This window comes from Salmo salar, chromosome ssa19 (genome assembly GCF_905237065.1).
Source record: "Salmo salar chromosome ssa19, Ssal_v3.1, whole genome shotgun sequence".
NCBI lineage: Eukaryota > Metazoa > Chordata > Actinopteri > Salmoniformes > Salmonidae > Salmo > Salmo salar.
Window position 1 is genome coordinate 45,633,310 of NC_059460.1, and position 14,932 is coordinate 45,648,241.

Here is a 14,932-nt window from a genome sequence, read left to right on the forward strand (position 1 = left end):
TTGAGATTTTGGGTTTCAACCGCCGTGTCTTTGTGAGATGCCGAGTAGGTGAACGGGTGATCACCGAATGTGTGGTTCCCACCATGAAGCGTGGAGGAGGTGTGATGGTTCTTTGCTGGTGACCACTGCCAGTGAATTATTTAGAATTTAAAGGCACACAACCAGGATTGCTCCCACAGTGACATGCCATCCCATCTGGTTTGTGTTTAGTGGGACTGTCATTTGTTTTTCGACAGGACAATGACCAACCAACACACTTCCAGGCTATTTTATGTTTTGTTTAACACTTTTTTTTGGGGTTACTACATGATTCCATATGTGTTAGTTCATAGATTTGATGTCTTCACTATTTTACAATATAGAAAATAGTAAAAATAAAACCCTTGAATGAGTAGGTGTGTCAACTTTTGACTGGTACTGTATATGTGAATGTGATGTAACTTACAATGTATGATATGAATCTAGTTTAAAAAGTAACAAGAAATTATGCTAATAACTGATTTTGTATCTCATGAGGGAGAAACTGACAAAGATATTTTTTAAGCTGATCTTGTTTTTTAAGTTTATTTTAAGGAAGGCGTAGGAGGTGGTAGGGACTAAGGAGCAAGGCGTGTCTCTCCAGCTCGCAGGTTGAGAGTTAAGTCGACGGTAGAGTAGGGTTTCATCAATGAGTAACTGTCTGTTTTTGGGGGGGGCATTGTTACACCGGTTTGGATTAATTCATGACCAAAATTACAACAATCTTGCCCTCAGGACCAATGTCAATAGCATAGGACTGTTTTGGGTCAAACATGACCGTCACTTTATTCTTGGCTCTGGTAACAGTGAGAATGCCTAAGATTGTATTCATATGACAGTGAGTCAGTCTGTCAACTGCCTGTCATCTGTTTGCAGTTCTATTAAACCTATGCAAATATGCAGTAATTAATTTGCACTCATTTCTTTTTTTTTTAATATGGCTTTTACAAGTGTCAACTCTTCACTCAATGAGTCGAGCTTGCTGTTCCTTTGGACATGCCAGTGTTTTCCTACCACTACGACATGGTGTACCTCACCTTGCACTATTGCCCCCCCCCGCCTAAAGAATTTGGCTTCTATAGGTTTATATGCATGGGGGAAAAAAGACTAGGACAGACAGTCCACTGGCACTGCCCACTCCTTCATTCCCACCTGCAGCTGTGCTAGCCAAACAACACCCCTTTGTTCCCAGCATACCACAGCTGTTGGGACATGATAAACTTCGACCTGAAACGAGGCTTACTCTCCCATCAAAACAACCGCCTGTCACAAAATGTAGATCAGTCTTGATAAGGAAAGCCAAGGAAACGTAGAGATCGAATCTCTATGGCTGTTTGTTTTCATTAGAGTAGCTCTAGAGACCATGATATGGGTGCTTACTACTTAGCCAAGTGTTGAATGACAGGAAAGCATAAAATGATGGACAGATACAGCAAGTTTACAAAACAATGATCAACTGACTAACCAGTGACCACTTTCATTCTCCAAATCTCACCTGTCTAACTTTCACTTTCAACCTGAGTTTCCCCAACTGTACAAGGGCAACAACAGGCCTTCATAGGTTTACAAGCTAAAACATGACCCTATCAAGCCTGTGTCGAGTGGCCTAGGTGCACTCCCTTACTAAACTGTCCTGTTGGTGGCTCGTTAAGCCCACATACCGTAGACTGTCCTAGTTAGGCTGACTCCTGTTTGCCAATGTGGAACCATTTACCTCGCAGGAGAAGTTGTCTGTGGTTAGCCAGTGAGACGTGAGAGGAAGTAGAGTCACTGTGAACATACCTCCCTTGTTTTACTAAAGCCTCTAGGTGCCATTCTAGGTAGCGAACTAAAGCGTCAGAAAGTAGGCCAACTGTAAAAGATGAGCAACTAGACAAGGTAGTGTATTCCCTTGCAGGTGGTTGGGAGGACTGTAATTCCTCTGTCTATAGTCAAGACTCTGTAGGCCTACGCTACCCAGTCCGTTGAAACGCTTCGCTTGATGCATTATACCACCATCAAACATCCCGCAAGGGGATGATAATGTCAGTGTGCACTCTACTCCACACACTTGGTTATGAGCAATAATACAGCTAGTAGCATTGTCACCATACCGCAACGTGGCCAATTTGTGAACTGTGATTACCGGAAAGAGGGGTTGAGCGGCGCTGTGTGACTTCCTGCCGACCACACCCAGACATTTATCTTGTTTCTGTCCTTAGACTGACACGGCGAGAAGAGCAGCCGCTCACTGCTGTGGTACAGAGGCCCAGTGAACACATTGTTCCTTGATCCAATTACCCTTGAAATAAAGGTTCTCATCGCGTTGTTGGTTTCACCTATTCAACCTCGTCAGATCAGTGATTAGGCCTACACTACCTCAACCAAGGCAATATGTTTCTACAGTATTGGAACATGCAGGCAACATCAGTTCATGCTGACTGAAATGAGTGAGTGGGAGTCGAGTCATCACTAAGAATAGCCCTGCAATGAGGGACTATGGTTCAGACTGTACTAGCTTTACACAGGCGGCTGCCTGCCCTTTCTCTCTCTGATGTTTGGATGTAATGCTCATGCAGGCCGACTAAACGTTCCGCCCTGCACTCTTCTTGCTTCTTAGGCCGACGGTTAAGAGTCTATTTGCAAATTCACCAAGAAGCGTGACTACATTTTTATAAGGGTCAGTGAAACTCGAAAAGCCCCCCCTTCCTTAGAGAAGAGGGATCAGGAGAGGGTAACTGACACTGAGGGAGAGCACCTCCTTTATGCTGTGAGCGAGGGAAGGGATTGGGAGGAGGACGGGAGAGGTGTTTTCTTGCCAACACAGGTAATTCACCTTGACTGTATTGTTGATTACTGCACTTGTCAGACAGGTTGTGTGTGTGTGTGAAGAGAGCGAATTAGGCTCATTTTAGTTTTCTAGCCACACTTCTAACAATGGACATCATTTCCCTCTTCTGGTTTGATCAACTATTTGTTTTGACTCTGTTCCATGGGAGTAACTTATTAGTAGTATATCTTAAATTTAAAGCCCTGACATAGCTGGCGATTGCATAAGAATGTAAGTAGAATACTTAAGATGGCAGGCATTTCCTGGCAACTTGGTCTGAAGCAGAATGCCAGCTATGTTGTTTTCAAGACGAGGCTCTAGTAGTAGTAGTAGTAGTATGTTATTTAGCCTAGTTTACCTGCAGTGTTGGTGCCCTGTCCAGACACGTTAGTGTATTTTTTTTCTCCCTCTGACATCTCTCTCACCTGTCTGATGGTTCAAGTTGACAGAATGCTGGGAATTTGATGTCACGTTTTGAGGGGTTGCGAACTAACCAAGAATGGGTGTGATTTCCCGTAACCAAGTATTTCAGAAGAATTTCATATTAATTTTGTCTTAGTCATTAGGCTTAGGCGGTGTACCGTGTATACCGTGGTATTCAGTACCATTGAATCAATTTATTTGACGTTTTTCAATATTTGAATATTTTGTTGCTACTTTAAGTAAATACCAGTAGTCAACTTGCGCAATATGTTAGGAGAGAAAGCAGATAGCGTTCTTCACTTCACCTGTCACTTTATTTGACATTAGGAAGCTAACCGTAGTTCCTCAGAACAGTTGAGTTAGTCAGGTGTTTGTAAATAGCACAATGGGAGAAAGCAGGAGCAGGTGAGTCCAGCTGTGTATTGATGAGTCGCATTTTATATTGAAAGTAAAGATTTTTTATTTTTTTTTGCTTCAATAGCGTGATCATGGACATCCAACTATAGTTTCCCTTCACAGAAAATTCATTAATGAGACGCATTTGGCAGAAAACGGCATTCATCCGTTAACAGAAGTGCAACACTATTTGGCTAGCAGCCACACAAGTAAATGAAAAAGCAAGTTATGTTTTTCAAAAACGATGCATTCCCATCCTATTTCATATGTTTACAATAGAAGGAATGTAGTGAACTATATTTCCTATTGTTTTGCTTCAAGTTAATCTTGCGTCTTGGCTACACCAAGAGAAAAGTAGCTACACATCAGTCAGCACTGTCTGCTGTTAGAATGCCCGTTTGTTAATTGTCATCCGATTGAAGTGAAACTGAAGCACAAAATGAGTGATGCCGAGCAGAAATTACCATAAGAACCATTTTAAATCTGCAAGATATGTCTTATACGTTCTTTGTTTCCTGCGTGGACAAATGTAGATTTCTGCGTTCCCTAAGTAAGCGGATGAATTAATAAGGTGACGGGGCATCTTATTGTTGGCTTTCTGCCGTGTTTGAGAAGTTCAAAGCCCTTCGGATGACTTGTCTTTACAGCTGCCAGTCCTATCTTGATCTTGAGTTTTTCTCTCTGTTCTCCGCCTGTCTGCTTCCTCCCCCCCCCCCCCCCCCCAAGCGGATAAGGCAGGCCCGTTGCCCTAGTAACTTGCAGACTCTACACATGCTGCTCCAATATGAAAATATGCATACTGCCCAACCCAAAGAGTCATAAGATGCAGCAATATCACCTGCATTTTGCCCCCACTCTTTCTTAAAGGGGGGATGAACTTCCTGATTTGACCTCGTTTTTGGGCTTGGTCATTAAGAAATACAGTGGCCATGACTGAAGCCAACTGAGTTGTCTTTGGAGGGTGGTTTAATGTGGTTGTCGCGTGGGTGTGTTCACAATCGTTTGAAAATACACTGCAAAAACAGTACACAGTCACCCACCCTTCTGGGTAACTTGTTAACAGCCTAACTAGGTCTTAAAGCGCACTTCTTTTGCCAATTAGCTTCAGCTGGCTGGTGTGGGACCATGGCAAAGTTGGTTTGAGAGTGGATAACCTCTCTGGGGCTAGTTAGGGACTGTCAATAAATTACTAATAAACTTTCTATGGCTTGTTTAAAAACTAGAGATATTTGAGATGATTTCATTTTCAAATAACCGAAAGTGAGAGGTTGTAATCTGAATAAAGGGAAAAGGGCCATTCTTGAACATGGGATGAGACATTATCACAGAAATTACACAAAAATGATCTCAATCCTCTGAGGCTGTGGCAGGATCTAAATTGTGGATTTAAAAGAACATTAATCATCAGCGTACAATGGCACCTTTTTTTGTTTTTATGCCCTGGATTTCTAGCCCCTTGATATTATTGTTGTATCAGATTTTTTTTTAATGGCTAACATTTTGATGGCCCTAATAAATAGATATGCCGATCGATAGTGGACCACCTTGTTTTACTCCTCTTGACAGTCTAATACTTTCTGAGAAGTAGCATTATTTACAATTTTACACCTAGGGTTGCTATACATAACTTGAACCCATTGTATAAATTCTCCAATTGAAATATTCCAGGCATTAATATATACATTTCAGACCTACTTTATCAAAAGTCTTTTCAAAGCCAGCTATGAAACCAGGCCTGGTTTCCCAGATATTTCAGTGTTCTATTTTTTCCAGTTATTGTCTTATCTCCATTGTATCGTCCATGTAAAAACTCAGATTTAGGATGAATAATATCCAACAATACCTTTTTATTATTATTCTATGGACTATGCATTTGCCAAAAAAAATTGAAAATATTAATCGCAACACTAAAGTTAAGGTGCCTCCAATATCTGGTAATCTACCATTTTTAGCAGAGTGGTTAAAACATCCTAATGGTCGTCTGAGTACACCAAAAAAGGTTTGATATACCTCAACTGGTAGGCCATCCAGCCCTGGAGTTTTCCTGGACTTAAGCTTTAATTGCGTCAAGAAGTTCCTCCTCTGTAATTTGGCCTTCACATGAGTCTTTCTGTACAGCTGTTCATTTTACATTGTTAATAGAAGAAAACAGATCTTAGAATTAACTTAGCCTCCTCCATTAGACAAAGGCAAAAACATATGCTTAAAGTACTTTGCTGCCTCTTTCAAACTATTGTTTGGTGAAGCATGGGTGACTCAGTCATTTGTAAAAAGTTTTAGTAAATTATTTTTGGAAGAATTTATGTTGAAGATGAAAAAGTTATTTATTTTGTGTATTTTCCCCATATTCCATCCAGTTCACTTAATTTTTGTTATAAGCTATTACACTTGATCTTGAATAAGTTCCTCAATTTCTTTTATTTTTTCCTCCTAATGTATTCTGTGCCTCCTGGTAGTTTTGTATTGCTATCTATCTGTACCATTAGTCCATCTATTTCCTTTGTTAATATGGACTCTTTTGACCTAAAATGGCTTTTGTTTTAAAAATTATTGGATTGTATGTTCTCTAGGCCCATATGATTAGGGGATCTGCTGTACCTATTATGTTGGGAAAAAGTCATTTATAAATTATTGTCCTGCTAAAAAACAAGTTATCGTCCAATAGGCTTCAATTTCCAATACCCTCGTCTACGTGGACATTCTGTAAGAGTAATGTATATGCCAATTATTTGATTGTCCGTCCACATTCGGTCCCCTATCAACACTTTTTTTTTTATTATTATTATTATTATTTTTTAAACTTTTGGTGCCAGTGAGAATGGCTTAAGAAAGTAGTCAAGATGACTAGCTTGATTGATCCTCCGCCATGTACAGTCGTGGCCAAAAATATTGGCACCCTTGCACTTTTTTCAAGTAACTCACAATTTTCCCTAAAAATAAGTTGAAATTGAACGATGTTTTTGGTCTCCACAATTCTTTATTTCACTGTTAATATTACAGAACCTTCTTTTGATTCAGAACTTAATATGTCCATTTTAAATCAGAAAATAAACATAGCATTGACACCCTAGACTTAATATTTGTTAGCACAGCCTTTGGTCAAAATAACTGCAATCAAGTGCTTCCTATAACCATCAATGAGCTTCCTGCACCTCTGGCAGTTTGGCCCTCTTCTGCTCTAGTTCTCCCAGATTAGAAGGGTGCCTTCTCCTAACTGCTGTTTTCAGATCTCTCCAAGTTTTCAATGGGATTTAGATCTGGACTCCTTGCTGAACAGTCCAGTGTTTTGTCTTGAACCATTCCTGGGAGCTTTTTGAAGTTTGTTTGGGGTCATTGTCCTGCTGGAAGACCCATGGCCTTTGATGTAGACCCAGCTTTCTGACACTGGGTCTGACATTGCGCTCCAAAATACCTTGGTATTGACCTGATTTCATGATGCCATGCACAAGTTCAAGGCACCCAGTGCCAAAGGCAGCAAAGCAACCCCAAAACATCACTGAACCTCCATGTTTGACAGTAGGGAAGGTATTTTCTTTGAAAGCTTAATTTTCTTTTCTGTAAACATAGATGGTGTGCTTTACCAAAAATCTCTAATTTGATCTGTCCACAGGACATTCTCCCAGAAGGATTTTGGCATGTTCAGCATGTCTGGCAAATTGCAGTTAGGACTTATGTCTCTGTCAGTAGTGCGGTCCTCCTGTGTCTTCTACCACAACTCCATTTCATTGAGTTGGCGATGGATAGTGCGATTTGAAACTGTCGTACTTTGTGTCTGAAGGTCAGCTTGAATCTGTGTGGCAGTTGACTGAGGTGCTTTCTCCACCATTCAAACAATCCTTCACTGCAATCTTCCATCAAGTTCTCTCTTTGGGCCACATCCAGTGAGGCTGGCTACAGTGGCATTGGCCTTAAACTTGTTGATAACATTACGTACGGTGGAAACAGGAACATCAAGGTCTCTGGAGATTGTCCATGCTTGGTACAATCTTGAGTCTGACCTCTTCAGATAACTAGAGAATTTTCTCCATGTTCATTGCGGTACACACAGTGACACAAAACAGGAGAATGAGTCCTTTTCTCTTTTCAAACTGGTTGAATGAGTGATTTAAAAAAAAAAAAAAATGTTTTTTATATTTCAGGCACCTGCAACTTACCACAGGTGAGTTCAATTCCAAAGTAAATGAGAATCACCTGCTTGAAATCGAATTATTTCTAACAACTTCTAGAAGATGGCGATTTAATATTGTCCGGGCCATTTTAGGATTTCTTTGTGGAATTAGCTAAGCTTTAGTAAATTATTCCGATTTTTTTGCTTTGTTCAACTGCATACCGAAGACATGCATATGTGCATACCAAAATATGTTTTAATTTCAATAGTTTTCTGGAAGCAATGGTGCATCATTTGAAAAAAGTGCAAGGGTGCCAATATTTTTGGCCACGACTGTATATTCAACTAGGTCAGGATATTTAAGCCTCCATATATTCCCTAGTTCCAATCTATTCATGATACTTGGGATTTCCTTAAGTTCATGAGGTGATGGTTTGTAGTGAGTTCATTTACGGTCCATTTAGGTATTTTAAAAGAAAGTCGATATAAAATATCCACGGATTTTGGCTTGGCTACTGTGAGATGGTGTTGATGTGGGGGGGTGAATGTAATAGTCCGGGTGGCCATTTGATTAATTAATTGTTCAGCAGTCTTATGGCTTGGGGGTAGAAGCTGCTAAGGAGCCTTTAGGTCCTAGACTGGGCGCTCTGGTACCGCTTGCCATGCGGTAGCAGAGAGAACAGTCTATGACTTGGGTGACTGGAGTCTTTGACAATTTTTTGGGCCTTCCTCTGACACCGCCTAGTATATAGGTCCTGGATGGCAGGAAGCTTGGCCCCAATTTTATAGTTGGTTTTTAAGTCAGTAATTTGGAGCAATTTTACTTAAAAAAAATATATATATATGTTGGGAATTGTCTCGTACATTGTGTAATTTACTGATGGTCCCTAACGAGCCCCATAGGGATATTGAATGTCAAACCAAATTGACCATGGGTATTACGATCGGGTCGCGTGCAGCTGCACTCCGAATTTATGGTGATTTCCGTGCTGCCAGCTGTGGGCAGGATTGAAATAAACTCAACCCAAGGAAAACTGTTGCGGTACCCTTCATTCCGTGGAACAATTATTTTCTTCTAATAATCTCGCAAATCTCGATTTATAGTTTTTTTTGGGTGGACGAGACTATGACCAAAATTATCCTATTTACACTTTGTAGTAAATTGTGACTCAAGAATAACATTTTCTGACTCATATCGATGCCCCCAGGCTGTTTTCAAAACATTGCTTGTTAGGGACAGTCACTCTTTAAAACAACGCTGCTCTCATTGTTGGTCAAGAATATGAAGCTTTATTGACATTGGTGTGAATTTATTACGAAAGTTTATTGGTCACGTACACATTTGCAAATGTTATTGTAGGTGCCACGCAGTAAAAACAGTGTACACACAATCCAGAAAAATACAAAAATAAGTTTATATAGGATGAGCCGTGACTAGAATACAGTATGTACATTGGATGAAATGGTATGTAAACAAGTGACCAGTGTTCAATAACTATGTACATAGGGCAAAGTAGCCTCTAAGGTGCAGGGTAGAGTACCAGCTGGTAGCTGGCTAGAACACTGACTGATGTTCAGGGCAGGGTAGTGGGCTGAGGCCAGCTAGAACACTGACTAATGTTCAGGGCAGGTAGTGGGCTGAGGCCGGCTAGTGGTGACTATTTAACAGTCTGATGGCCTGGAGATGGTACAGGTGCATCAAAACTGGGACCGAGAGACTTCAGCTTCTGTCTACCCTTCAAGATGGTAGCAGGTTGAACAGGTCGTAGCTGGGTGGCTGAGGTCCTTGATTGTCTTCTTGGCCTTCCTGTGACATTGAGTGCTGTAGATGTCCTGGAGGGTAGACAGTGTACCCTGCCTTGCTCTTCTACAATGCTGATGTCATTTCTGATGACACCAATCAAACAGTGGCTAAAGGCTTAGCAGCCCTGGCAGAGAGTTGCTCTGTGTGTGACGATGTGACACGCCTGTCTGTCTACCCATTCCTTAACGCATTTCCATTTGCACTGTCCATCAGGAATTCCTGGGGAAATCCATGTCTGATTTCACTGTTAGTCTAATAGAATGGCTTTGTTGTCCACTCTCACTAACAATGGGGATGTTTCCTACTTAGTTTCTGGCCCTGACCTTGTAACGAACAGATAAAATCCCTTCCCTATGGGGACTTCCCCCTAACTGCCAGAATACTGTCTACAGTGATATGACTGGAAATGTAGGCTAGGTCTGTTGGGAGATGTCATGTGTGACTTACGTGCACATGATTCCTGTATCTATACTGTAGCCTTGAATAAGTCACTCATTTTCAGTTTGCCACATTTTCCCACCCTACTGTACTCTGAAGAAAAGCTGCGGGAGAAAGAGGCAGAGTTGACAGTTCTGAACACTACTCTGTTCCAATGGATGCTCATCAGTGGAGGAAGGGGAGGACTCATTCTCAGTGAACTTCATAAAAAAATAGGGAAATGTTTAAAAGCTATCCCTTTTAGATAAAACTATACTCAACACGCTGTTTTGCAATGGTCTACAGTAGCCTCAACAGCAGGGTAGCACCATGGTGTAGCCGGAGGACAGCTAGCTTCCATCCTCCTCTGGGTACATTGACTATCCATAAACTTACACAGTAATTATGACAACTTTCGAAAGATGTCCTCCAAGCGATCAGAGCTCTTGCAGCATGAAGTGACATGATGTCCACCCAATCAAAGGATCAGAGAATGAATCTAGTACTGAAAGCATAAGCTACAGCTAGCTAGCACTGCATAAAATGTGCTGAGTAGTAGACTCTCTCGACCTGTGTTCACCTACATTGTAAACTTTCATTCATAGGCTTGGTTGTAGCTACCTCATCGTGGGTATAGGGAAAGTAGTAGCCTAAACCTATTAATGTTAAATGAATGGAATATGCAGTAATTTGCTGCCATGGTCATAAAAATAAGAATGGTCCTCCCTCATGTTAAACGGCACTGACTGCTCTGCTCCAACGGGAGCCTAGTGTTGAATTACTGGGTAGGCCTTGCTGTCACACTGGTTGAAAGCCTAAAGTTATTCACCATGTAGTCAGCGAGTGTTTTCTTCTGGTGACGTAGGGTATGTCCTCCCTTGAGTCTGTTCTCCTCAGCCTAAGTACCACTATAGGGGGTGACTGACCAAGGTGGTCGTCATATGCTGAAACCAAGGTCCTGCTTTTCCACCCAGCCTATGTTAGGAGATCCTTCTGCCCTGCTGCTCTACTGGAGAACACACTGAGGAACAGAATAGCTGGTACAACTAGAACACACGTGGTCCTTGCAAATTCTACACAAAATTTAACATGGAATCAGTCATTCCATGTTAAAGCATCGCCTCTCTTCTATTCAACTAAATCAATGTAGCCTAGCCTATTTCTTTGATACAGATCTAGGCTCAGTTTAGCCCACCCTCCCCAAATCCTTAAATGCACCACTTCTTCATCCCGCTGCGTCTACAGGATCCAAATGAGGAAGTTTACTTAGTGAGGGTGTGAGTGTGAGTCAGTCCTCCACTATCCCATAATCCCTCACATGCCTAATGACTAACAGCATTCTGTAGCTGATATCAGGGTGTTTAATAATATCAAAAGTATGTCTGTCTCGTCTCGACTCAAAATGAGACGACTGAGTTGGCCAGGCCTACAGTATTGTCATTTTTATGAAAGTCTAGTTTCCCCCTTTTTTCTTTTTTTTTAATATTTTTTTTAATATTTTTTTTTTACTTGATCATCATACAGACCTGAAACACTAGCCTGTTTTGTGTAGGTGTTTTTTGTGGGTCTTTTGAGGGGAACATTCTTGTCATCACCCAGGGAGACGCAGCTTTGAGGTTGAGTTCAGTCAGACCACTATACTCTGAGCCTTAGACCACTGGGTTGAGTTCAGTCAGACCACTAGACTCTGAGCCTTAGACCACTGGGTTGAGTTCAGTCAGACCACTAGACTCTGAGCCTTAGACCACTGGGTTGAGTTCAGTCAGACCACTAGACGAAGACCTTAGACCTCTGAAGTATGGTCTAACCAACCTGTGAGTATAGCCTCTCTCCTTCATGCGATGGGGCTTAGGAAATGTACTGGTATGTGTAGAGATGAAGAGAAAGCTGTCAATACTCTTCCTTCCTCTTCCCGGTAGAATGAGGTCCAGAGGTTTAAACTGTCTACAAGAGGAGAGATTTGTTTTCAAAGGGTTGTGATTGGGTCATGGTTCATTACGCCCTAAACGTTCTGCAAATGTTATTCATAAAGAAAATAATTACTCTTTCTCTTTCCCCTTTTCCTCTGTCTGAAACCTCTGGTCTGTGTGACAGGTGTTTTCGTCAACGTCTGTGTGTTGTAGAACAATGGTCTTTCCCTGACCCCTAGCTCCTGTCTGTGACTAGCCCTTCCCCCTCAGGCAGTTTAGGAGGCGGGGTGTGTGTGGACCACAGAGATCAGGAGAGTAGACCATGCTCTGCCTGTGGAATTCCTTTCTCTCATCTCTGTCAGTGGCCTACACACACCACCTGAGCCATGTTTTTCCAGGAGCCCCTGTTTAGTTTTCTGCCCCATCTGTTAGTCTTCACTTCCTCGTTGCTGTTTCCTTAGTTCCTTTTTCTTCCTCCAGGAAGTTTTATGGTCTCTTTATCTCTCGTCCATGTTCCTCAGATAGGGAGTGGAGACTGTTGTCTGCTAGGCTATTGTACTTCCCTTTATACCTCTTTAATCTCTGTCCCTCTCCCCTCTGTCCCTCTCCCTCTGTAGAGGTGTAGTGGTTGGGCCTGTGTGCTCCTCAGATTCCAGTGAGTATGAAGAGGTTTAGGAGACATGGACAGGAGTCCCACAGAGATCGGATCAAACAGGAGCTCTATGGGTTCAACAAGGTAAGAGTCGATCTGATCTCTAATCTCATCTCTAATCTCTACAATAAGGTTATGATCCCAATTCCAGACAATTGTCAGTTGATTTGTCCTGCCAGTTTCTATAACTTCTCTCAATTCAAAGGGCTTTATTCACATGGGAAACACATTAACATTGCCAAAGCAAGTGAAATAGATAATAAACAAAAGTGAAATAAACAATCCTAAATAATCAGTAAAGATTACACTCGCAAAAATGTAAAAGGAATAGACATTTCAAATGTCTTATGGCTATATACAGTGTTGTAACAATGTGCAAATAGTTGAAGTACAAATGGGAAAATAAATAAACATAAATATGGCTTGTATATAAAATGGTGGTTGCTCTTCTCTGGCAACAGGTCACATCTTTCTGCTGTGATGGTATTTCACCCAATAGATTTCTCTCTCCTCTCTCCTCTCTCTCCTATCTCTTTACCCTCTCTCCCCCTCTATTATCCTCTTTCTTGCTTTCTCCCCCTCATTTTTTTCTCTTTACTTTCTCTTCTCTCCTTTCTCTCCCTCTCCCTCCTCTCTCCCCCATAGACGGTGGAGCATGGTTTTCCCCACCAGCCCAGTGCTCTGGTCTTCAGTCCCACTCTACAGCTCCTGGCCATCGGCACACGCTCTGGAGCCATCAAACTGTATCCTTCAATAGACACTCAGAGGGAGAGAGGGCTGGATGGCTGTGTAAGAGTGCAACATTTAAGCATCAACATATTTGACCCAGTTGGTCTCAGTTACCCTCTGCTTTAGCTGTCTGTGGTTAGTGTGTATTTGTGTGGAGTTATTTTTCCAGGCTATTGCTCAGCCCTGACTGTACCAGACAGGCGTTGTGTGTGTGTGTGTGTTTTTGTATCTCTGTTTTTAGTGCGCTTTGATTCATCTGACACAATCGTGCTCATTGACCGTGTGGAACCAGTCGGCACACTATCCCCATTCATTCCCTACGATAACCCATCATTATAACTCTGTCACACAATGGGGCACATTGTTCGGTTCTAATACAAAACAAATTCTATGAATAAATGTAATATTAGCCAATGGCAGGGCAGTCAGATAAGACTGACAGAACAGACAATCTCTTTCTGTAGATGCATGTGGACCCTTTCAATACAGTGTAGTAAAAGAAACACGTGTGTAAGTCTATGAATGCTTCAGGTGTGTGTGTGTGTGTGTGTTCTTTAACCCGAGGTAAGTTATGGGGCTCCAGGTGTCGAGTTCATGGGTCTACATGATGAGAACGCTGCCGTAACACAGGTCCATTTCTTACCACAGCAGGTGAGTGGCTGCTCCACACACACGCCTACTGTACACGCCTACTGTACAGGCCTGAAGAGTGCTGTGGCAACCCCTTATCTCATGCTCCATTCACACCTGTTACTGAAAACCTATAACTTTCTGTGCGACCTGACATTTTATTTTAGGAGCACCAGTGTGACCAGAAAGATAACTCTCCCAGATAGTAATAGTCTTCACTGGGCCGTTGTTTCTGAGTGCCCTGGAGAGAAAAGCTTACATTTAAAGAAGGCATCTGTTATTGTTGTATTTCTTGTAACTTTATGAAGACGTGACGGCATGGGAATCCCTCTGTCTACCACTTACTGTAGCCAGCCAGTCATTGCTAAAGGCATTCCCAGAAAACTTTCCAAATTAGAAGTAGGCTTACCTGGCAGAATGATTATGATATCATGATGATTTGTTTCAATCGGGTGGTCTTTTGTTTCGCTAACTCTGCTATTGTACATGCAGTACAAATACCAGTTTCTTTAGGTGCCATGTTTTCTTTTTAATTATACCCTCCCCAAAAATCTTTTCTTCCCCAGACCTGAAAAGTATTTTCTTGCTGTACTTTAAGCATTGTTGTGGACTTAGAACATCCAATTTGGTTGTTTTTATCTATTAAAAAAATAAATAAAAAATGTTTAGATTGATTTTGAGTGAAAACCTGAAGGGGGATAAACTAGGTGAAATCACAAAAAGACAAGCTTACAAAGCCAAGAACTTTTTGTTTTGTTATTATCGCAAATAAATATATTGGCCACAGTGGCTGGTGGACCATAAAGGGAGTTCTTAGGCCCAGTTCATAAACCATGTCGCGGGTCGTCTCAAAATTACTCACAGGCATTTGTTTACACCTTGTTCAGTCGTGTTAGCTAGCTGAGATAACTTCCTGGTAACTTTACCAGTACTTCTAAACATCACAGAAAGAAAGAAAGGAAGGGGCATATCTTATTATAGGAGATCAATGATCATAGGTATGAATGACTGATCTCTTGCATGTCGTCACTCACTA

General features: G+C 41.6%; 1 protein-coding gene across 2 annotated transcripts in view; it reads left to right on the plus strand.

The window, feature by feature from the left end:
• Positions 1-14,932, plus strand: part of LOC106578897 (LLGL scribble cell polarity complex component 2) — a 31,757-nt gene that overhangs the window by 2,016 nt on the left and 14,809 nt on the right. Inside the window, exons 2-4 of one of the 2 annotated variants that reach the window (XM_014158137.2) lie at positions 12,503-12,621; positions 13,183-13,280; positions 13,836-13,917. In XM_014158137.2, coding sequence (XP_014013612.1) covers positions 12,547-12,621; positions 13,183-13,280; positions 13,836-13,917 — 255 coding nt within the window. In that variant the 5' untranslated portion in view covers positions 12,503-12,546. Of the gene's footprint in view, positions 1-2,304; positions 2,825-12,502; positions 12,622-13,182; positions 13,918-14,932 lie in introns of those variants that run through there. The other variant, XM_045702371.1, reaches the window with a different exon arrangement.